Genomic DNA, 23,015 nt, shown 5'->3' with positions numbered 1-23,015 from the left:
TTATTATTATTATTATGCTTTGCTGGCTCTCCTGGCTTCGCTTTAACCACAAGGAGCCTCATTATTTCATTACCACATTATAAAAGATGGCCCGTGTGTCTGTTATGCCTTATATCTTCCCCAATAATCTCTCTGAGGCTGACCCCCATGGTTACCTGCGTGAATTATGGCGCTGGCTCTCGCTGTGCCATCGCAGGTTTCTGTCCGCCTGAGTAGAACCGGGCTTTGGCTGCTCACCGGGCCGCTCACTCCGAGCAGGCCGTCCCGGCCCGCTGACCTCCCATATATCAACGCGCCGGGCCGCCGCGCAGACAGCACCGACAGCAGTCATTATTATGGGTCTGCGAGGAAAAGTTCACCCCGTGGTCACAGAGATGCACGGACGCCCGCCCGGTTTTTCAGGTTTCTTCGTGGCCCTCCCCATTCATTTTGCAGAATGCAAAAGAAAAAGAAGAGAATGCGGTTGTTTATGCTTTCCGCAGGTGGCCGGGGAGGCGCAGCGAGCTGAGCTCTATCCTGTTGGTGAGGGGAGATTATTTCTGAAAAAACAAAAATGGGTTAAGAGTTTTGTGGGATACACGACATATTCCCACCAGCTACAGAGGAAATTAGATACAGTGTTGACAGGCCTGTTGGTAAAATAACAATGTAACAGAAACATTATTTTCCTGTGTGGTAACCCGCTAACAAGCCTCTCCTACAGCACGCTTCTCCAGGAAACCCAGCAGCATTTTCTTCTCTTATATTTAGTTTCATTGTTTAAAGACCCAGAGGTCTAAAATGTCACGCGTCTGCTTGTTAGCTCCTAAAATCTATTTGGAAATGTGAAAAGCTTTTGAAAAGGTTGTTTTTTTTATTAATGCGGTTTGGCACAGATGGTAATACAAGGTTAGTGCGTGCCTTTGTGCCCTGTGTAAGCCATAAGGTAAACGGTAATAGTCTACAGAACTGTTGGCCCTATCTTGCCTCCATAGTCTCCCGTGTCAGGCCTGTATTGAAAAGTAAGATGGATCGCCACCATTTCTTCTCCTCACAGTGCTTCTTGTAACCCTAGGTTCACCCGAGGAGGCCATTGGCGGAGAGGCGTCACGTGACCACGGGGTGCCAATGTTATTCTACAAGGGTGTCAAGACCCTGTCAGTTTCTGAAATAAATATTGGGAAACGGCGAGATGCAAAAGGCAACCTACTACGACAGCTCCGCAATTTACAGTGGCTACCCATATCAAAGCGCAAATGGCTTCAGTTATGATGCCAATCAGGTCCAATATCCCCGGGCCTCTCATGTGGAAAGTGAGTACCATCGACCTGCCTGCTCCCTGCAGTCTCCTGACGGCTCCGTGGCTCTGCAGAAGCCGGGGGAGATGGCGGAGAGCTGCGACAGGACCACAGCCATTCAGGCGGCGCAGTCCAAGGTTCATCCCGAAAGCAATCAACCGCAGTTGCCGGTGTCAGGCCCACCCCCTCCCTCGCAATCCCCCGGTGCTATCAGCCAAAACACAAGCAACGGGTCCAGCCAGCCCAGCGCCAAGAACGGCTCCCCGACCTCTGCTGCTCGCGGCAAACACATCTTCCCCTGGATGAAGGAATCCCGTCAGAACACCAAGCAGAAACCCGCCAGTAGCTCCAGTTCAGGTACCAAACACTGCTGCTGCTGCTGCTGACGACACACACACACACACACACACACACACACACACACACACACACACACACACACACACACACACACACACACACACACACTGATAGTCTCTGACCAGAAACTTACATAATTTTGTTGAGGGATGACACAATACTCAGGGGTGGTGAGGTAGGAGGTGAGGAGAGAGGGAGGAGGCGAACCTGAACCGGACAAAAACCCCTGCGAAGGTTTTAAAGTTCAGTTCTTTTTCCTTGTCAGGGTCAAGTACCCTTTAATTTTAAGTCAGTGGTTCCTGGTATAATATCACATTATTTGTGTTTATTGTTTCCTCTGGGGAACTCTGAAGTTGTTCGGGGAGTGCAGCCAAATATATATATATATCAAAAAAACACATCCATGACCCGGGCAGAGTGTTTGTTCAAGTGTAACTTTTATTCCTTCCAAATCAAGTCACAGCTTCATGAAAATTCTCAGAAATGACGCCTCAAACAATGAAAAATGAAAATCTACTCTGAGGTCGTCGACTGTAGGAGAATTGTGTGGCTCAACAAAAAGCAGATCCCACCATTTGCTGTCTCTGTGCCCCGCAGCTGACCTGTCCCTACTGTAAACATGCATCTCCACTGATCACACAATGTTCCCGGAGAGACAACAAACAAACACGCACACAACAGTTGTTTCAGTTTGTCCTGCTGTTCTGATTAGAGGGAAACTCGGTGGGTCAGTGTGGGGGGTTTGTGTTCGGAGGGGGTGGGTGTTTATTTACAGAGGGTCAAACTAAAAATTCTGAGATCTTCCCATGACTGTATTATTTTGAAAATTTTCAGGGTGATATTTCAATGAAAGTATTGTTGTGTTCGACAGTGAGCAATGAAAATGCAGAAGGTGTGTGACTTCAGTTTGATTTATGTTTGTTAAGGTGTTTTGACAAAAGAGAAAACATTTTTGGCTCGTTTTACGCACAGCCAGATCCTGCAGTTTAGACGGGAGGAAAACTTGTTAGGACAGGATTTTGGTGGGTTTTTATTTACACTGACTCAACTTTATATATTAAAATATACTCCTATTAAAATTACCTTTAAAATTAAAAAATTAAGTGGGTGATTTCCTAATTTTAGTTTTGGTTGGGGAATTGGTGGGCGGGGGGGGGGGGGGGGGGGGTGTATTGTCTTTATTCTTTGTAATTACACGCTGATGTGCTAAAATGTATGGAAACCCTTTTACGCACGTTTTACGCACGTGCGCAAGCCAGATCTTGCTGTTTGATGTGAAGAAACCCAGGAGGTCAGGGTGGGGAATTTGTGCTTTGGGTGTTTCTTTGCATACAGTCAACTTAGAAATGATGCATTTGTAAATTACAGAGTATTTTTTTCTAATTAGGTTATAAGTAGTCGTCTACAGTCTGAGCTGAAATCCAAAGCAGTATGGCGCCTGCCGCCCTTTTACGCACGCTTTACGCACAGACGCAAGCCAGATCTTACTTTTCTGATTAAAGGAGAACTTTGAGGGTCAGGGTGGGGTTCTGTGTTTGGCTCTGTGTAAATAAACATTCTAATCTAAAAATTCAGAGATGCTTGCCTTCCCAAGGCACTCTCATTTTTTAATCTTTGGGTCATTTACTAATTAAGTTATGTGTAGTCCACTGCAGTAAGAGATTTAAATGCAAAGCAGTGTGTCTGGCGTTATTGTGATTTATGTTTGGGAAGGTGTTTTCATTAGTTCTAACAACACGTTGAGGTTTTATGAAAAGCCTTTTACGCACGTTTTATGCGCAATAATCCTGCACTTAAAGCACGTGTTTCTCCTTTATACACCAAACTAACTAGTCTTCCAAACATGGATTAATAATCACACAATAATAATCGTTATCACAAGGCTCTGCCCTACATACACGGGCCTTCCTCCTGCTCCTTGTGTTAACTCCTCTTTCATCTCTCTAATAACCTAATGGGTCAGGTTATGTCATGCTGCATTCCTTTTGCTCCAGCGTTAGGTCGACAGGTAGTGAAATTTATTAAGTGTTGGCCGCCTGCCACAGCGGTAAGTAGACCAACACCTTGCTACTCTGCAGCCAAGCTCCAGCCTCTTAGAAAGGGGGGAGGCTTATCACTGAGGGCAAAGCGAGCTGCTTTATGCACCCTGAGGAATACATAATGCTTGTGTTTGCATTACGCGTGTGCTACTCTCTGACTACGGGGGGAGATGAGGGTCAAAATGTTTTAGTAGGAAATACGAGGTTACCAGGTTCCATATCAGATATTGACCTACTATTCTCCACTTGTATTTTTCCCACTTTGCAGTCAGTGTAGCGTGCGTGCAGGCGCACTGTCCATACATTGATTGTTAATTGTCTCATGGAGCCCCCGTGATAACCCCTGTGCTTTGCAGATGGGAGCAGATTTATCAAAATGTTGTGATGTTTGCAACGTGCACGCGCGTATATCAATAAGGGGGAAGAGAGAAGGAGTCGATGATAAAATCCCTATTTAAGTAGTGAAGCAGGACATATTTATCTAGTAAACTGTTTGCTCGCCTCTCCTCCCCCTCCTGATGGTTTAAAGTTCTGTTATCAGCGGTTGTCACAGGGTTTCACTCTCACTCTCCTGCGTCTGTACCTCTCTCTCTCTCTCTCTCTCTCTCTGTCTGTCTGTCTGTAATGGATTACTGATTGACACCCTCCTCTGCTCCTCCCTGACAGTGGAGAGTTGCCCCGGAGACAAGAGTCCTCCGGGGTCAGCAGCATCGAAGAGGGCCCGGACAGCTTACACCAGCGCACAGCTAGTGGAGCTGGAGAAGGAGTTCCACTTTAACCGGTACCTCTGCAGACCCCGGAGGGTGGAGATGGCCAACCTGCTCAACCTCACAGAGAGACAGATCAAGATCTGGTTCCAGAACCGCAGGATGAAATACAAGAAGGATCAAAAGGGCGTCGGGATGATGCCTTCCCCTGGCGGACAGTCTCCTCGGAGTCCCGTGGGCCCGACCTCCGGTGGTGGAGGCGGAGGATACCTCAACTCTATGCATTCTCTTGTAAACAGTGTACCTTATGACTCCCAGTCGCCGACGTCTTACAATAAACCTCATCAAAACGCATACGGTATGGCCACGTCATATCCCCCTCCGTTGAACAGCTCCCTCAACAACTGCCCGCCCTCCCAGAAGAGGTACCCCGGGACCGACTCGGCCACGCCCGAGTATGACGCGCATCCTCTCCAAGGCAATGGCAACTACGGGACGCACATGCAGGGCAGCCCTGTTTATGTCGGCGGAGGTTACATCGACTCAATGCCCAATTCTGGGACCTCCGTTTTCGGTCTGACCCACCTCCCGCACCCACCGTCCACAAACATGGACTACAATGGAGCAATCACAATGGGCAACAGTCAGCACCACGGAGTGTGTGATCCGACACCGACGTACACAGACCTAACGCCGCACTACTCTCAGGGAAGAATCCAGGAAGCGCCCAAACTGACGCATCTGTAGCGGTGGCGCAGCCCGGATCACTCCGCCCATTGTCTTATCCACCTCCAGACACATTACTGCTTTGTTTCCGCGCCTCCTCACGGCTTCCACCTTCTCTCTGCCTTTGTTTATGTTCTCTATAGTTTGATGTGTGAAGTAGCGTAGGATAAATAATCACGACTTGCTTGAATTTTTTCTCTATTTGCTCGTGTCATTGTCTCACGAAGACCTTTATCTGGGCTGTAGAGCGGGAGGGAGGGGGGCACAGTATATGCATAGGCCTATTTAATCTTTTTTTTTCTTTTTTTTTTTCTTTTTAATCTTGTGTTAATTGAAACTCAAACAGGGTATTATGAACATATGTTATTCATTTGAATGTGAATTTGTCCGTCTTTTATTTATCCGCAGTTGAAGAATTGTTGTCGTTTTGTTTTTATTGCATTTTGTTGCACTTGTGAAAGGATCCTTCAAGAAGAGCCACGAGCTGGGATTTATGAGGGGAATACATTTTCAGAAACACACGGCAGCCTCCCTTGCTTTGTGTTGTTCTATTGGACTTCCTGATGTTATTTATTTTGTTCGGTGTAAAGATAAAAGAGTCCTTTAGTATTATTTGACACCTCTGCGATCTTTGTGTGGGGAGAAGGTTTGCTGGAAAATAAGCGTCTCGGCCATTTTCTTGCCCATACATGCAGCTCCTCCTCAGCAGCAGCAGCAGCAGCAGCAGCAGCAGCTCGTTGCTCTCACAGGCTATGTTTCCATTTTTACTTCTTCGAGGAGGTGTTTTTTTTTCTTTTTTTTCCCTCCCCCCTCAGCGAATGTAAAGTCAATCAGTCATGCAATAAGGGTGGAAAGAAGGACACACGTTAGCAGTTTCTTTATTGAAGAAATTAAAAAAAAAAAAAAAACAGACATCATCTTTTTTTTATTTTTATTTTTTCCTTTCTTGATGTCACACATTCCATGCTGCTCCAGTTCGAAGAGATAAATAAAAAGAATTGAAAATATAAACGCAGCAAAAACCTCGTAGTTTTAATTTGGACACATCGGAAATTAAACCCGGGACAATTTCTTGAATAAAAAAAATGTCAAAATATATTTCCAGTTTTTGCATTTTTTACGTTTTATTATTGTTGTCATATTATTCATGACGGTGCAGAACTGAAGAGGTGATCATACAAAATATACAAACACATTTTTTTTATACCATTGTAAATTAGAAATACGAGAGAAGGCTGATAAATAAAATGTAAAGCAGTCAAACAAAATAAAGCGTTCGTGAAATTGGTAAATCCAACACAAATTACAGTGAAACCAGATGCATATTTAATATATTTAATATGAACATTAGAAAAATAAAATGGCCGTAAATTCAAATGTTGAATAAACACTAATTGATTATTTTTTTCTTTTCCTTCCTCTTGATTCGAGGTGAAGTAAAGCTCTCGGTGGCCTTCCTCCTCTCCTCTCCTCTCCTCCTCCTCTGCATCCATAATAATAAGAAAAATGTCACCCGGGTCCTTCATGGAGATTCTGCAAGAAGACAACAAGCTAAAATGAGAAATCGTTTGAAAAATAACTCCTCGATTATTGTTCAGTCAGTCACAAAGCGGTCAGGAAGGGACGCAGGCTGATCTGGGATCGTAACGGGGTTTAATTTGTGTCACCAGCTCGGTCCTGTGGATGGTTGTAGAAACTCGAATAGAAATGTGTGTTTCTGTGTGCGTGTGTGATGAAGGGCCTGCATGGAAGTGATTATCCATGTTGGTAAAACTCTAAATTATTTTAATTGTTTGCAGTCAATTGTTATCATTTCTTGATTTTATATATATAAAAAACACACATGGAGCGAAGGAGCTGACATTAATTTGTGAATCTAATTTATTTCAGGAAGTAAATGCACGAGATTTTTTTCCCCAGCATTCTCAAACACTCTTCTACATTTCTCCTCAAACTACCTGAACCCTGTTTTTTGTTTCGTGTTTACTCTCCATGCTTTGTTACGCCTTTGTGCATCTGTGCTATTATTTCTTCTCACTGATTTTACACCAAGAAATGATTTTCAGGCTGATCTGATTGATATGAGAGGGCATGAACATTAGCAGCCCTGACATATGGTTAGCAGGGAAGCCTAGAACAATTGAACCATGGTGTGTCACAGTAGCAAAAAAAAAAAAAAAAAAAAGCTGATGCAATGAGTATTTCTGCATCCAACACTGAGAGATACACGCGCACACACGCACACGCACGCACAGCAAGACACTGATTTGACCCATATGCGCCCAACACACAGGTAGCGCACAAATAACGTTTTAACTGAAACTGAAGATTTGTCTTTCTCTCGTTGCACGTTCCATCCGTGGGAAAGTGCTCCTAAATCAATTCTGCAGTAAAGACAAGTGTGTAGGACAGGCTGGGCTCCACTAAATGCCGCCACCCACTCCTTTCCTCGCACACAAAGCCTGTGCGTAATTCCCAAAAAAAAAAAAAAAAAAAAGCCATCCATCTCTTCCCCTAGCAACTCTGTCCGTCAGCAGCAGGTCTGCTCCCCTCACAAAACCTGCATGTCCACCTAAAAACGACCCGATACGTGGCCGCTGTGTGTACATTGCATTCACAATTCCAACATAAAAGCCAGGTGGAGAGGCTGCTGCGCCCTATACTCACCGATGGCCATGCCCGCCTCCTCCTCACAAAAGGAAATGGTCGCATCTTGTGAAGCTGGTTTCTTATTTATCTTCTAAAACATCCCTCCAGCGACAGCCCGGCTCTAACTGCGAGCAGAAACTGGTTCTAATCTGAGTGGCCAGTGTTTCTCGCCGCTTCCTGGCTGCATTTGATCCGGGGGAGAGTTAGAAGCCTTAAATGTGTTGTGAGGGCACCGAGCTGTCAGACCTTTTGGCGAGTAAGATTGATCGCGCGCAGGCTTCCAGGACTCTTTGTTTGGTATATAAGCAACAAACTGAGAGAGGCCTTACCACTTCTCCTCTTTTCCTCCTCTCTCTCTCGTTCTCTCTCTCTTCACTTACAAAGCCATAATTTTCCTTTTTTCTGTTTTGTTTTTTCAGTTTTTTGTTTTTTTTTTTCAAATGAAAATACAACATGTTCTGCCTGACGAAAAACATCCCGAATGTGGCTTTCACAGATGATTCTGGAAGGGCTGTAAAAACAAAAAAAAAAAAAAAGAAAGAAAGAAAGAAAGAAAGAAAGAAAGAAAAAAAAAAAGAACCCCGCTGCAACACTGCGGAGAGGAGAGCCGTTCAACAACACCTCCATCTACATAATAACGCTGCAAATGGATTCATTGTAAATGGTCGATTGTGGACGTGCTGGTGTTTGCTTCATTGCAGTCTCAGGTAGAACTGATGCATCATGTACAGTGAGGCGCTAAACTCTGGTTCCCAATCCTCCCTAACATGTGGATGAGACCTTTCTAAATATTAGGGTGATATTTAGAATAATAGCAGAAAAACGTGACGACTAAAAATCACAAAAGAGCGTCTGAAGGGTTTGTGGGTATGTTTACGCACATGGGCGCGCATGACTCCCTCATAAAATCCACCTTTAGTGGAATAAACGAAACACTTTTAATATCAGCTTTAATATCTCTATAAATGTCACATAAATAGTCGATAAATTAGACAGTGTTTGTGAGCGCGCACGCCACTGTTTACAAGTTTCTGCACGCCATAAATCTGCACATGTCACACAGCTGTTGTGGGATGAAATGGTCCAAACGTGTCATATCCGTCAGTATTAAGTTAATGGATGGTCGTTTTATTGCAACACATGTCAATGGATGCACTGCATATGTCATTATTATGTATCTGTGAAGAATCGCAGCTATTCTGGAGTCAACACTCGCTGAGCAGGGCTGGATTGTTGAGGTTGATTCTGTCGAGAAGAAATCCCAATATCAGATTCTGAGGTAGGTTTTTTTTATTTTTTTTCCTATATGAATAGCAACTGTGTGTGTGTGTGTGTGTGTGTGTGTGTGTGTGTGTGTGTGTGTGTGTGTGTGTGTGTGTGTGTGTGTGTGTGGTGGGGGGCGTTCTCGACTGACATCCTCAAACAATACGAGAAAGAGGAGTGCACGAATCCGCGCGCCCTATGGCTGGGCTCCTTCCCTGTAATAGTGAGCGTCAGCCATTCTTAAAAACACACATTTTGTAGCTTAGTGGACTGGAGGGGCCAACAGGAGGATAAACTGAGCGGACAAAGATGTAAATAAAAACAGTCGTGCCCCGGCTGAGCGAGGCGATCTTCGTCTGAGTTTTTGGATCAATCAGGCAGACAGTGGCTTCTTTTGATTAAACCCCAAATTGTCATTGGGCAGAGGTAATCATGTGACAGGCAATTCGGTCCAATTTCAACCTTGTCTCCATGAATTCAATAGTTTAATAGTAGCTCGGTCCCCACACGGCCGTAATCAGTGAAATAGAAAAAACACCACCAGGAGATTTTTTTAAATGATTTTTTCTTCCTCGTCCTCGCTGAGCCGCAACATTTATAAAATCACGCGTGCAAACTTTTCCTCGGCTCTCAGGGAGCGGAGATGAATTACGAATTCGAGCGAGAGAGCGGTTTTATCAATAGTCAGCCGTCGCTTGCTGAGTGCCTGACATCTTTCCCCCCTGTCGCTGATTCATTTCAAAGTTCATCAATCAAGAGCTCGACGCTTTCACGCCCGACACTGATTCCTCCTCCCTTTGAGCAGACCATTCCCAGCCTGAACCCGGGCAGCCATCCGCGCCACGGCCGGCCCAGACACAGCCCCGACGGATGCAGCCCGCTGCCCACAGCCTCTTTACCCCCGGAGTACCCCTGGATGCGGGAGAAGAAAGCCTCCAAGAGGAACCACCTGCCGACCACCACCGCCACCACCGCCATCTCCAATGGACCCGTGTGCTTCTCTCCGAAAGGTGGGTGATTTAAAACACTTACTGCTGAAGTGTTTACTATCTGTTGCTAAAATTGGAGCTCAGAGCTCTGGGGCCTTTCCTTTAAGGGAAAAGAGAAAGCTGGAGAAGATTTATTCTGATAGATTTATGGTTATTGCTCTGCTGTGCTTGTGTATGAAGCCAAAATCTAAAGAAAAAAAAAAAAGTTTGGGTAAAGTTTGGTGATGTAAGATGATTTATTCCCCGAGCCGGAGCAGAGTTTTGATGTGTGACAGTAATGAAGAGTGATGGAGTGCCGCTGCCGAGGAGGGCAGCTGGAGCATTCATTAGTATCCCACACCAGGCTGGACCTCGCTGCTTTTACACTGCACTGTGTTTGCTTCACGCTGGACGTTATTTAAAGTGTAAAACAATCTGATGAGTATCTTTCTGCTGTCGTGATTCTCGTGATAAAAGCTTCAGTGCAGCCTATAAGCGCTGGGTCAGTAGCTCCAGCGGCCATTTTGCTGCAGCCTCTCTCCAGTGGCCATACATTCACGGGCAGCGGGGTTATGTAACTGTTGTGTGCTGCGTTTTAATCCCACGCTACCGTGCTGCTTATTTTCCAGGCTCGCCTGAGATTGTGGAGAGCGCCGGGGGAGGAGGGGGCTCCCGTCGGCTGAGGACAGCGTACACCAACACACAGCTGCTGGAGCTGGAGAAGGAGTTCCACTTCAACAAGTATCTGTGCCGGCCGAGGCGGGTGGAGATAGCGGCCCTGCTGGATCTGACCGAGAGGCAGGTCAAAGTCTGGTTCCAGAACCGGCGCATGAAGCACAAGCGGCAGACCCAGAGCAAGGAGAACCACAACGGGGAGGGCAAAGGGCCGGGAGCCGAGGACGGCATCCAGAGCGACGAGGAGGACGAGGCCCCCCTGTACGAGCGGAGCGGGGCCCTGCTGGAGAGAGATACCTGCTCCTTTCAGAACAACTCGCTCGGCTCCGCTCAGCAGCTCCACAATAGCGAGGCCATGAGCTTTGCTGCTGCGCCGCTGAACAGCAATGACAAAAATCTGAAACATTTTCCCAACCCGTCACCCACTGTTCCGGGCTGCATGTCAACAATGGGCCCCGGCTCGGCATCTGGCCCGGACAATGGCGACAGTCCCCCGGCCCTGGATGTTTCTATACACGATTTCCAACCTTTCTCCTCGGATTCCTGCCTGCAGCTCTCCGACGCAGCCTCGCCGAGCTTGTCAGAGTCTCTGGACAGCCCCGTGGACATTTCTACGGACAGTTTCTATTTTTTCTCGGAGTCTCTAACTACAATCGACCTGCAGCATCTGAACTATTAACTGAAATCAATCACAGTAACTGTTCTCTCTCTCTCACACACTCTCTCTCTCTCTTTGGGACATTAAATATCAGGCTGCGATGGTATTAACTCTGATGTTATTTGTATATTCGGCACATTTATTCTGTTGATATTTGACTTGACGATTAACGCAAGGTAAGGATGGAATGGAATCACTGACGTAGCTCTGCTCCAGCTTGTAATTACCATAACAAAATTCATCTCCTGGAATGGAAATTATGAGTGTGTGTGTGAATAATTATACAATATTAGACCTATGGAACCTGGTCATTTTTATTTTTGTATAGCTTCCAATGTCTTGGATATTTTTGTTAGAATACAATTAACTTGCTACAATCCTGTTTCCCTGGTGTGTGGAGTCGTTTTTTTTTTGGTTTTTGTTTTTTTCAAATCTGTTTATTTAAATATTTTTTTTATTTCCCTTCTTGAATTATTCATGTTGAAAATATGCAAAATAAAAAGAAGCAGGGCGCAGAAAGATAGAGACGTTATGCAAATTCAACAACAGGTTGGTAATGAATATAAATAGTTCGGTCCGTCTGGAGCTGTGAAGCCACACATGTTTCAATTTTAACTTTATATTGCAGAATTTAATTTCAACATAATTTATATTTATTTACTGAAGTAGTTCACTGAAACAGAAGCAGTCCGTCCTGTTATAAAGTTATTTTACTACCTCATCTAAAACTTTTTTAATTAATTCAAAATGACTTTTAGATTTCTGCAAATTAACAGATAATTAACAAATTACAAGTGATAAATATCTGGATTTGTTTTCTTGCTGAGATTATTTTGTTTTCTCAGAGTTGCACACACACGTGAGCAGCACCTCGCGCTGCCTGCACGAACCCTGACGCGGATTATTTTTATTCTCACCTTCAGACTTCATACTTTCACCGAGCAAAAGCAAATAACGTCCGCGCGGATCCGTCCATGACAGCGGCTCTTAACATTGTGCGCATGTTGCAGGCAAACACCCGAGCCATGTTTGCCTCCAGGAGCTCATAAATCACTCCGTGGCATGAATGAGACGGACATTAAGGAGACCAATTGTGGCGTAATGTGCACAAATAAAACCCCACTTACATTTTCATACGGGACTCCCCAATTCCTGGGCTAAAAAGGGGCTGAGTCTCTGCATGCGTTTGGTAATAATTCATTTTTATAGCTTGTTTAAACACGACTCCGGCTCTGGCTCGGCGACTGCGGCTGCTCGCAGTAGTTGTCTCCCTGCTCGGGTTGAGAGGCTGCATTCTTCCCTCGTGTGTTACAGAAACAGCCCGAAACTCAAAACAGACTCAGAAATCAAACACATATTTACTAGAAAATAGCTGCGGAGCCGATCACTGCGCATATATTTGGATTATTTGCGCGTTTTGAGACGGATTTTATTGGAGCAACGCGCTGGAGGTCAATACGGGGATTATGAATGGTCTTGCTCTATTGTATTGCACTTGAGTTGACTTATGGGAATCAGTTATTAGCTCGTTCACAGCGGGACTCAATATGGTCGCTCCACTGCAGCAGCTTTGTGTGCAGGAGCAGCGACAACAACCACCGGTTGCGACGGATCGATCCGCAAACTCGTCTGCGCGCGCCAAATTCATAAACTCGAGAGTTCAGCGGCGGTTTATCGAATAATCTGGAAGCCATAAGCGGCCCCATCGACTGGCTGAACATTAGCCTACTGGTTAACTGGAGTGTGTGTGTCATGGAGGGGGGGCAGAGCTCCTTCACTCCCACACTCCAGCGGCCGCTGACGAACCACACGGCCACGATAACCAAATCATTCCGAGACAGCGCGCCCTTTCTGCGCACATGTGTTCACACAAAGAGCCATGAAAGCTCCGAGGCCCGGCGGAGTTTCCACAGGCAGGCGAGGCAAAGATCCCCTTCGCCCACTCAGTTCAGCGTGCTGTTGCAGAGGCAGCTGGGAAGAAAGCGAGCACAGAGGAGGGGCTGAGGGGGGGAAGGAGTATTGACCCCACTGCGCCTTTTTCACTGGTGGGAAGTTTTCAACACCTCTTCACTTTCTACGAGATTCCATCAGCTGGAATTAGATGACGTATTGGATTTTATTCTCTATAGTAGCAGGCTACATGTCTTATTTACACCTAAACCAGACATGAATCAAAGAAGTGGTCCTTAATGGAGTGAAAGCAGCGCTGAGGGTAAAAGTAAAGATGTTGTGTTGAAGTGTTAGTTTGGTGAAAGTGAAAGTCAACCAAGGGAATAGAAGCCATCTTAAATAAAAGCCTCACATCTGATATATAAGGTGGAAATAAATAATACAGATATTTACATGAATATTTAATCTGGGTCCAAATATTAAAGGCTCTGATATTAAGTGTTTTTGTCTGAGTATCAGATTCAGAGTGTTTTTTAAATCATTATGATCCAATTGCACATAAAGTTAATTAATTTAGAAACGCACCACTTTGGCTCTGATGCAGCCTGCAGTCTGCACAGTAATTAGGAACTAAAGTCAAAGTAAAAAGTACAACATATTTTACCTCCGAATCTCAGTACAAGTTGAATTTAATAGTCTACTTTACTAAAGTAACTCCGAGGTAAACAGTTTTCTGACTTTTTGACATTTTACAGTGTCGAGTGGAAGTAAAAAGAAGCAGAAAATAAATGATAAAATAAAGAACAAGAACTTTTGTATTTAAGTGGTTAATTAGTGAAGTGTTTAGTTACATTCCATCACTGTGTAAAAGTGGAAGTATCACACTGTAGAAACAGTCCAGAAGAGTCCAGAACAAATCTTCACGAGACAGAAGAATTCCTTCTTCAGTGATGGATTAGATTTTCACATCTGAAGTGATCAGATTTAACGTCACTAGTGACACGAGGCAGCACATTAATGATGCAGCTGGTTGAATCATTTCCACGCTGCTGGTTAAACTGATCAAAGGTTGTCTTTGTAAACTCTTAATCAGACACAGCAGCTCTCAGATCAGTGAATAAAACTACAACACTTCATTCTGAGATGGTGCAGTAGAAGTATGAAGTAGCACGACATGGATATATCTAAGTACAAAGACCTAAACATTGTACTGACATATCTATCTATCTATCTATCTATCTATCTATCTATCTATCTATCTATCTATCTATCTATCTATCTATCTATCTATCTATCTATCTATCTAAACATTTAGAAACACAGTGAAATGCACTATGGGTGTTTGGACACATACAGCCAGTGGGGGCGCTCATCCCTCCCTGTGACCCTCTCTTCCTTCCTCCCTCCCTCCCTCCTTCCCTTCCTTGCCTCCTCCCCTCCCCTTCCTTTTCCTTCCTCAGTGAGAGGTTGGCCCCGCACTCTCTCCTCTGTCGCCATACCGCAGCCCCCCCCCCCTCCTCACCCCCTCCCCTTCCTTTTTTTTTCCAGCGCAGCTTTCAGTGGCCATTAATTTCTCCAACAGCTTTATTTGATGAACTTAACAGGATAATCAGCCCACACTCGCACCTCGGGCTACACGGGCGCATTAGCTCCGCGACGGGCCGCGCATTATCAGATCATTTGATCACTATACATGCATAATGAATACATGTGGGAGTGAAATCAGAGTAGATAGCAGACCTTATGACCCCGGGAGAGAAAAAATTAATAACGCATCAGATTCATGTTTAATGTGTTGTGTTGTCGTTGCATCACCTGTGACCTCCCAGCGAGCACCGAGGAGCAGCCCAACACTTCTAATGCGACCTTGATGGGAAACAAAGTTATGAAGAAACAGCTCGCTCCGACTGAGCTGCAGCTCTTTCTGCTTGTGTCAGGACTGAACCCTTCCTGCCTCTCCCTCTCTGCCACACTGTGACAATATTTGCTGAGCAGATCCCTCGCAGTGTTAAAGCGTGAAACACTTCGCATTGGAATGGGACACTGATAGCCCTCTATAGCCTGTGGCGGTGGCGCACACACGCACACGCACACATTCACACACTGAACCATCCATCCATCCAGGAGAGAATGACACCATTATATACATGACATCACGGCTGTTCATCACGGCGAAGACAGACACGCAGTGAGAGCACACAACCGCGTGCGCACGAGCACTTACACGCACGCACACCTATTCCAAAAATACCGTACCTGAGGTCAGGGCGCTGGGTCGTCCTCGTGGGGAGGTTGCAGAGGGTGAAGCGTTAATCTTTTCCCCGGGCTGGAGAGCGCGCAGCGTGGGGTTAGAAGACGCCGTGTCTGACATTCCCCCGCTCGTCATGCGACCCCGGTGCTGTCCGCCGCCGTCTGCCTCCCAGCTCATTGTTTGCTCGGCCAATACATTAGTGGCGACGCGCGTCACCTTGATCGACGAGCGCCTGGAATTTAAATAGCCACTCAAACACCAATCTGTCACCGGCTAAGGGGATAAGGACAAGTGCCTCACTGGCTGACCCGGGCCCACGTGACAGCACCCGTTCATTGATATCGGCCCGTGCGCCCCCCTCCCTCCTCTGATGGGGACTGAGCATAGGTAAAGGTTGGCACGGTCACTCAGGGTAAAGAGGGGAGAGAGGGAGAGATCAGAGGGTGTCTGCACAGTGGACGGTCCCTCGGCCCCGGCAGAACAATGCTACAATGAGCAGCTTCTTAGACTACTCGGTGATGAGCGGTGAAAGTGGCTCGTGCTCTGTCAGGGCTTTCCACTCGGACCACGGGATTACAACTTTCCAGTCCTGCGCGGTTACCGTCAACAACTGCGGTGCGGATGACCGCTTCATGGCGAGCAGGGCTTCCCCTGACGGCATCCCTCACCAGCCGGGGTCATACCCGCCTACTGCGAGCTCGCTGGGTCTCACCTATGGGGCCCATCCGGCCTGCAGCTCCAGCTATGGACCCCAAAGTTTCTGTACGACCTATAACCATTACGCGCTTAACCAGGAAGTAGACTCCTCAGCGGGATTCCCTCAGTGCGGCCCACTGATGTACTCGGGTAACATTTCCTCCTCCATGGTGTCTCAGCATCGCCAGAGTTACAGCGCCGCCCCCCTGGGTCAACTTCAGTATGCCCACCCTGCTTACGGCGGCGGGCACGAGCAGGCGTTTCCTGGGTGCTCGAACCCACTGTCGCCACTGCACGCGGCGCACCTGGAGGCTTGCTGTTCACCTCTGTCTGAGGGCGCGTCTTCTGCACAGACCTTCGACTGGATGAAAGTCAAGAGGAACCCCCCAAAAACAGGTGGGTGCCAAGTGGTGGCTATGGCAACGGCACAGAACAGCACCTGGCTCATAAGTGATTTAAACTCTGAAGAGTCAATGTTGGTAGATGTCTCCTGGGTAGGAAACAGGAATGTAAACACGTTTAATGCCGAGATGTTCAGATCAATATTACGCATGAAATGTGACACCTCCTGTCTGATGATGTCACTTTTATAATTTGTTAATCTGGAGCTGGGGCGCATTACAATGATCACAGAGGCAGATGTAATCTGTAACTGTATCTTAAACCTCAGACACATGTATTACTGCATGTTTCAGTGTAGCTGACATAGATTGACTGCTGCGTAAAAGTTGCTTCTTCATGCGTAAAAGTTGCTTCCAGGCACAAGTAATTTTCTCATCACTCGTGTGAGCAGAGAACATGTGTGATAACTGTTTTGTAACTTCACTGTTATTTGTTTCTCTGTCTTCAGGCAGGTCCGGGGAATACGGTTACGGGGGTCAGCCCAACACGGTCCGGACCAACTTCACCACCAAGCAGCTGACGGAGCTGGAAAAGGAGTTCCACTTCAACAAGTACCTGACCCGTGCGCGGCGCGTTGAGATCGCGGCCGCGCTGCAGCTGAATGAGACTCAGGTGAAAATCTGGTTCCAGAACCGGAGGATGAAGCAAAAGAAGAGGGAGAAAGAAGGGCTGCTGCCGGCCAAGGCTTCATCCTCCTCAGACCCGGGGGAGAGAATTCAAGAGAAAATGGACGATGCGGACTCAGAGAAGTCTGTCTCAGCTCCATCTACTCCGTCACCCACATCCTCCACGGTGTCTTCCACGGGGGCTGATCCTTACTCCTCCAACTGAGAAGCTACTGCCTCTTTACCTCCTGGGCCACAGACGGCCTGTATATATCGACGTTCCTACCCAGTGTATCGAAACCAAAGTCCTGGTTGATGGATGTGGACATTCAAAATGAGTTAATGCACTATTTGAGACTTTGGACATAACGTGGACAATTTCTGAGTTATAGATTTGTTTTATATTGTGTGTTGTGTTCACAAGAACGATGACAAATGTAGGCCATGGTTCAAAAATGTGTCCACTTTCCTTTGGCTTTAAGTACGCGCTGCGCCATGATGGCGCACAAGATATCCAATCCACCTTCTTTACACCTGCTCCTGACCTGTGCTGCTGAATGTGCCCATGTAAAGCCACAGAGCAGCACACACACAAACAAATACCTCAAATGTGCCAAAGATGTGCGTCATGGCCACGGTCAGTCTGATTGCACTGGATGTCGTCAATTAGGCATCACACAATCAACGAGACGACCTCGTTTATTAATCGTTATAGAGTGCATTGTTATCGTAGCTCCTTAATCACTGTCACCTCTGTGTTTGAGGCCTGTGTGTGTTTGTGTGTCCCGACTGTCTGAATGTCTTTTGTGTGAGGTTTGCATGATGCGTAATGCTTTCATGTATTATTAGCGGGGCGCTGAGTTTTATCAGTTGGGGAGCCGGTCGTTGTATGTTCCAGGCTTTTATCTGTTCTCTATTTAATCCACATACAAGATGTTTTTGTCCAGAGAGACGTTTACGGGTCAATCATGTGTATTAAAGTGCGTTTACTGCTTCAAAAACCTATTGCTCTGTGTCATTGCTGAGGGGAAGTCTTGGGACAGACAGATTTCAAAGCAAATCTTAAATCTTAAATAAGCCTATTCTGAGCTCTACAGACATGATGGGAAGCTCTGTCCGTTTCCTCGTCGTTTGAGAAGCCGCATGTGGCAGATTCTCTCAATGTATGCGGCCGTGCGCGCTCCCATCCCTGGGGTGAAGCGTTATTGGCATAATAAAGGCATGTTTATCCACGGAGGAGATGAGAGCGCGGACGTCAGCGTCATTTGTGATGACAACCTTATCGAGCTCTCGGCTTATTGAGGGGACAAAAAAGCAACTCTATTGATTAAAACATCGAGGTTAGGCTATCGACAAGGATGGGGCCCCACTGGCGCTGTCAGCGTTAACTCCTCGGTTCCCCCCAAGTCGCGCGGAGGTGTCATCATCCGCACCTGACGACACGGCGGACCGTGAAAAGTTGCAGCACTGCACGTCAAAGTTCTGATTCAGGTTCTGTTCTAGTTACGCCTGATTAATTCGGTAAAACCAAACGAACCACCTTCTCTTTACAATTAACTGAAATCATAAATGGATTGATATTTATTAACACGTATCAATCAGATCAAACTAAAGTGTCTCAGCTGGACTGAATTTAAAGTTTTATTTGTTTTGTTTTATTTCACCTTCCATTTTTTTTCAAGGTGGCCTGTTTCCTCAAACTCAAAGAAGAAGGGCCTTCCTGATCCTCTGGCTGTTTTAATTCCTGGTGTGCAGCCTGCGAGTCCATCTCACCATAAAAGGGCAAAAAAAACCCGCCAGAAGCTCCGTGATTAATGAGCGACGTTCACCTTTACCTGGGATCCACCTGCACGAGCTGCTGTAGTGGAGCTGTGGAGACCTGCTGAGGCTGCTGCTCGGTCTCACTCAGCAACAGCAAACACGGACGAGGAGAGTAAGTCGTGTGGTTCTTCACATCACCTCTGGTATGTTAGATGTTGTTGTGTCAGGTGTTTTCTACCTTCAGGGGGGACAGTGGGTGTTCTGTCTGGAAACTGTGAAAGGTTACTTTGGTTTCTGCAGACGCCCTCGTTTGTTGTTGGAGGAGTTGTTTCGGTGTAAATAGTGAATCGTGCGCACAGACCTGTTGATCAAGACGGTGTTTGTGTTCGTCAGGCCAACTTCAGTGAGAACGAGCTGGTGGAAGAAGAGAAAACACGTCAGAGGACGAATATCTGCTTCACCTGTCCGACAAAATACTTTTATTTTACCAGAAAATTTAATATTATATCTCTATTTTATCAGCTAGAGATTGGCTGCAATTTAAATTTGTGTTCATTTGATGAATTCAATCATTTTAATAAGAGTTAGTGTTTTAAGGCATGAAGAAAAAGTATCTGTTGTACACTTAATATCTAATTTCTGCTATTGTGTTGAACATTTTTCGAATATGTTCAACATAATATGTATGAAGGATGTTCAAACCAGAGGACTGAATTTAAAAGGCAAAACAGTTTAATTCTGTCGTGGTTTTTATTATTACTCCATCATTATTTCGAACAACATATATTTTAAAATGCTGCCATTAGATTTATCTAAAAAAGGGTCTGATTTAAAAAAAAAAAAAGCCAAATTAAAACAAAAGGAACTCGAAGATTTTAGATTATTATTGGAGTTAGAAAAATATTTATTTCCCTGCCTGAATCTGCATATTTATGGATCACAGTGAGTGTTACAGAAGTCAGTCTGATTTCGTTTGTGACCGTCGATGAAATATGAATCTCAGTCGCTCTCACACATCTGCCGTCCTTCTATTTGGCCCGCAATTACAAATCCGCCTCCGTCCAACTGGGACCCACAACACGTTGGCACACATTACTCATTTGGCCGCAGGTTTTAATTGAATTTATTAATTTTTCCTGCGTGTGTGTCCAAACTTGATGGTAAATTAATGCAAAGTTATTCTAATCATAGTGGAGGGAGAGAAGAGGGAGAGAAGGTTGTTTTTGTCCGACACATCTGAAAAAGTTAAAATCTTATTTGAGTGTTAGTGGGTAAAAAAAAAAAAAGAAAAATAAGAGTGCTAATAAATGCTATCACTGTTTTTCTGGACATGTTTCCGCACGTTTAAAAAGTCCAGGCTCTCCGGTTCGTCTCTCTTCAGGCCTCTGCGCGCTGCAGCAGCCACACAGAGTGGATTAGAAACGCAGCTGATCCTCCAAAGAGACACGAGGTCAATCCGCGGTCACAGTTTGTTGTCACAGCAGCACCAACAGCTAAACAACAGTTTACCGACCACACTGCGCAAACAAGCACCTCCACAACACGGTCACAGTGCAGCTCCGCCGGCCTGTTCGACCCAAACCGCTTCAGACTCGCTGCTGAATGTTAGAAATGAAGCTCAGCATCGTGAAGTCAGGACGTTTTTCTCCGACCCGACCTCCACAATGTGGCCCCGCGCGGCTGGTGGTTCCCATTAGGGCCTTCAGATAAACACATGGACGATGACAGATGTTTGACGAAAACCATTACGGCTTTGTGAAGGAGGAAAAGATGTTTAAAGCTCCTGACTGACTTTAAGGAGGTGACGCAGAAATTAACACGGAGTTCATTTGCGCGTCCTTGACGCGGCCTATTATAAACGCGCGCCCGGTGCCAAACACACATTTGTGCCATGGAAGTGATCAGAACACAGCTGAAGAAAAATGACTTTTTAACTTTGATCGGTCAAATGAACTTTTTCTATCAGCTCCTACAACAGCGTCGACAACGGGGAGAATATTCAGGCTGGTCAGACAATCTGTAACTCCGATATAATCACCTACATTCTGATTTTAATTAACATTTCTACACGCCGAAAAATCTTATTCAGAAACTTCATACAGCCAAAAATCTTGAATTTTCAAAAATGCAAATCAATCACATGAACAAAGTGTTGAGCTGTTTAAATATCGAAATCAACAGAAGGTTCGAGCTGAAACATGAAGATATAGATATGTTTTACATTTAAAAAATAATTTTGGATTTAAAAAGATTTATAAAACACGTGAAAAAGAAAGAATGTGTTTTGGTTACAAAATAAGAATTATGTTTATTCTTAATTACGTTTAGTTTAAATTCTAATTTAGTCTTCGATGTAGAAATGTTTTATTGAAGGTTGATATTTAGAAGCATTTCAAATTATTACATCAATTCCAAAGAAATAAGATTTTCTACCTAACACACGATTTCTTTAAATCATATCTTGACGTTTTCTCTTGTGTGTGGATATTTATGATGGACCTCTTACTCTAGTATTAAATAAAAAATGTTGCTCCTCCTCAACTCTTTATACTCTTGACACTGAGAGGGAATTAGTCTGAACACACTGTTGTAATTAGTTAAAGGAGCATTATGTAGTTTAAAAATGTACAAATGTTCTATCTACAATATCAACCAGGTAAAAACACAAGCTGAGAAATATTTCTGTTCTCAGAGTAAAATCAGGTCCACGAAAACACTGTTTGTTTATATTTGGCGGACCCTGCCACCTCTCCGTCTACACAGCAAAACAAAGTGAACTTGTGTTTGTTTATTCAGTTTATTTGGACATGAAACAAAGAGAGTTTCTTTGTTTAGTTTGTTTCGGCATGAAATTAAAAAATCAGTCGATGAATCAGACTTTCTCTCCTGATCAGAACTTCTTCTCCAAAATTAAATAATACAGCTTTAAAAGCTAAATGACAAAGACTTTACACTAAAACTTGACACAATGTAGCCTATGTGTTTTTTCCAGCAGCCATCAGTGGACATACAAGAGAGGCAGAGTTGACTAGAAGAGTCAAAGGCCGTCAGCTGAGAGCGTCCAGGTATTTACTGCAAAACCACATTCACTCACTTTGAACAGGCACACAGATGCAGCAGGTACGAGATATTTTACTGAGTCTGTTTGGAAACACATGCAAACACAGAGGCGAGAGGATATGACATATGGTTTTTACATGCACACACACACACACACACACACACACACACACACACACACACACACACACACACACACACACACACACACACACACACACACACACATTTTTTTCACACCTAAGCATCCAAGAAACATGAGAAAGTGAAATCAACAAGGTGAGAATTCAGAGGCAGAGGCACCAGTTTGACGCCCCAGAGAGACATTCTTTAAATGTATTTCCTCTCTGCTTGCCCTTTGTGTGTGTGTTTGTGTGTGTGTGTGTGTGTGTGTGTGTGTGTGTGTGTGTGTGTGTGTGTGTGTGTGTGTGTGTGTGTGTGAAAAATATAGTAGATAGGATCATGAAGTAATGAGAGAATTACCAAAAGAAAAAAAAAGAGAGGGAGAGAAGGGAGCAAACTGGAAAGCTTGATGAAAGAAGGCCCGGGTCATTGTTGCACCTATAGAACATTCCCATTTGGCGTTGCCATTAAACCTTATTGACCAAAGCTTCTGAGGTTCAGGCTCATTTCTCTGTTGTAATAGAGAAATTCTGGGTGTCCTGGGTCATTATTGAACTGAGAGGTGCAGGGATGTGCTGTCAGTGACAGCTGCACTGATCCGTCTGTACTTTCAGATCCTCGTTGTGGTTTGTTTGTGGTCAGCTGAGGTGTTCTCACACACACACACACACACACACAGTGTGGACATGCAGTAAAAATCAAAACAGAGCGGGTGAGACAGACACAGAAGGTGCCAGCAGCCCAGAGAGACCGAGAGACGGCAGACAGACAGAAGTCAGTCATCAGGGTCGTCGAGGTATTGGCACGTCTGCGCTCATTGACCACTCCCCTGTTGTGATTGGCAGCCAAAATGAATTCCTCCATCGACAGATGTGCGTCTCCGTGTGCCGATAAAGGGACACAGC

The 23,015-nt window shown here is 45.2% G+C and overlaps 3 protein-coding genes and 1 long non-coding RNA gene across 8 annotated transcripts in view; 3 read left to right on the top strand and 1 right to left on the bottom strand.

Moving 5' to 3' along the window:
* Positions 1 to 7,294, top strand: part of hoxa3a (homeobox A3a) — a 32,942-nt gene extending 25,648 nt beyond the window's left edge. For all 5 annotated transcript variants that reach the window (XM_037091986.1, XM_037091988.1, XM_037091987.1 and 2 more), the window contains 2 exons: positions 1,055 to 1,634; positions 4,343 to 7,294. In XM_037091986.1, the coding sequence (XP_036947881.1) occupies positions 1,172 to 1,634; positions 4,343 to 5,130 (1,251 nt within the window). In that variant the 5' untranslated portion in view covers positions 1,055 to 1,171 and the 3' untranslated portion in view covers positions 5,131 to 7,294. The remainder of the gene's footprint in view (positions 1 to 1,054; positions 1,635 to 4,342) is intronic.
* Positions 5,913 to 15,709, bottom strand: LOC119016427. Its single transcript, XR_005074148.1, has 2 exons — positions 15,469 to 15,709; positions 5,913 to 6,642 (listed from the first exon to the last, which is right to left on the bottom strand). It is a non-coding gene; the product is annotated as an uncharacterized LOC119016427 (long non-coding RNA).
* Positions 9,103 to 11,704, top strand: LOC119016124 (homeobox protein Hox-A2a). Its single transcript, XM_037092026.1, has 2 exons — positions 9,103 to 10,031; positions 10,619 to 11,704. Exons 1-2 carry the CDS (start codon positions 9,665 to 9,667, stop codon positions 11,341 to 11,343), a joined length of 1,092 nt encoding a protein of 363 aa, XP_036947921.1. The 5' UTR covers positions 9,103 to 9,664; the 3' UTR covers positions 11,344 to 11,704.
* Positions 15,710 to 15,948: 239 nt separating the features above from the next.
* On the top strand, positions 15,949 to 17,622 carry hoxa1a (homeobox A1a). Its single transcript, XM_037092209.1, has 2 exons — positions 15,949 to 16,555; positions 17,010 to 17,622. The coding sequence occupies exons 1-2, from the start codon at positions 15,955 to 15,957 to the stop codon at positions 17,390 to 17,392; spliced, it is 984 nt and encodes a 327-aa protein (XP_036948104.1). The 5' UTR covers positions 15,949 to 15,954; the 3' UTR covers positions 17,393 to 17,622.
* The last annotated feature ends 5,393 nt before the right edge of the window (positions 17,623 to 23,015 follow it).

This window comes from Acanthopagrus latus, chromosome 3 (assembly GCF_904848185.1).
Source record: "Acanthopagrus latus isolate v.2019 chromosome 3, fAcaLat1.1, whole genome shotgun sequence".
NCBI classification, from domain to species: Eukaryota; Metazoa; Chordata; class Actinopteri; order Spariformes; family Sparidae; genus Acanthopagrus; species Acanthopagrus latus.
The sequence above is the reverse complement of the archived record's forward strand: the minus strand, read 5'-3'. Positions and strand labels throughout refer to the sequence as shown.

Coding starts and splice junctions, on each gene's coding strand:
- LOC119016124 (XM_037092026.1), top strand. CDS start 9,665: ATGAATTACGAATTCGAGCGAGAGAGCGGTTTTATCAATAGTCAGCCG. Junction 10,032..10,618: donor CGTGTGCTTCTCTCCGAAAG/GTGGGTGATTTA, acceptor CTTATTTTCCAG/GCTCGCCTGAGATTGTGGAG.
- hoxa1a (XM_037092209.1), top strand. CDS start 15,955: ATGAGCAGCTTCTTAGACTACTCGGTGATGAGCGGTGAAAGTGGCTCG. Junction 16,556..17,009: donor GAGGAACCCCCCAAAAACAG/GTGGGTGCCAAG, acceptor CTCTGTCTTCAG/GCAGGTCCGGGGAATACGGT.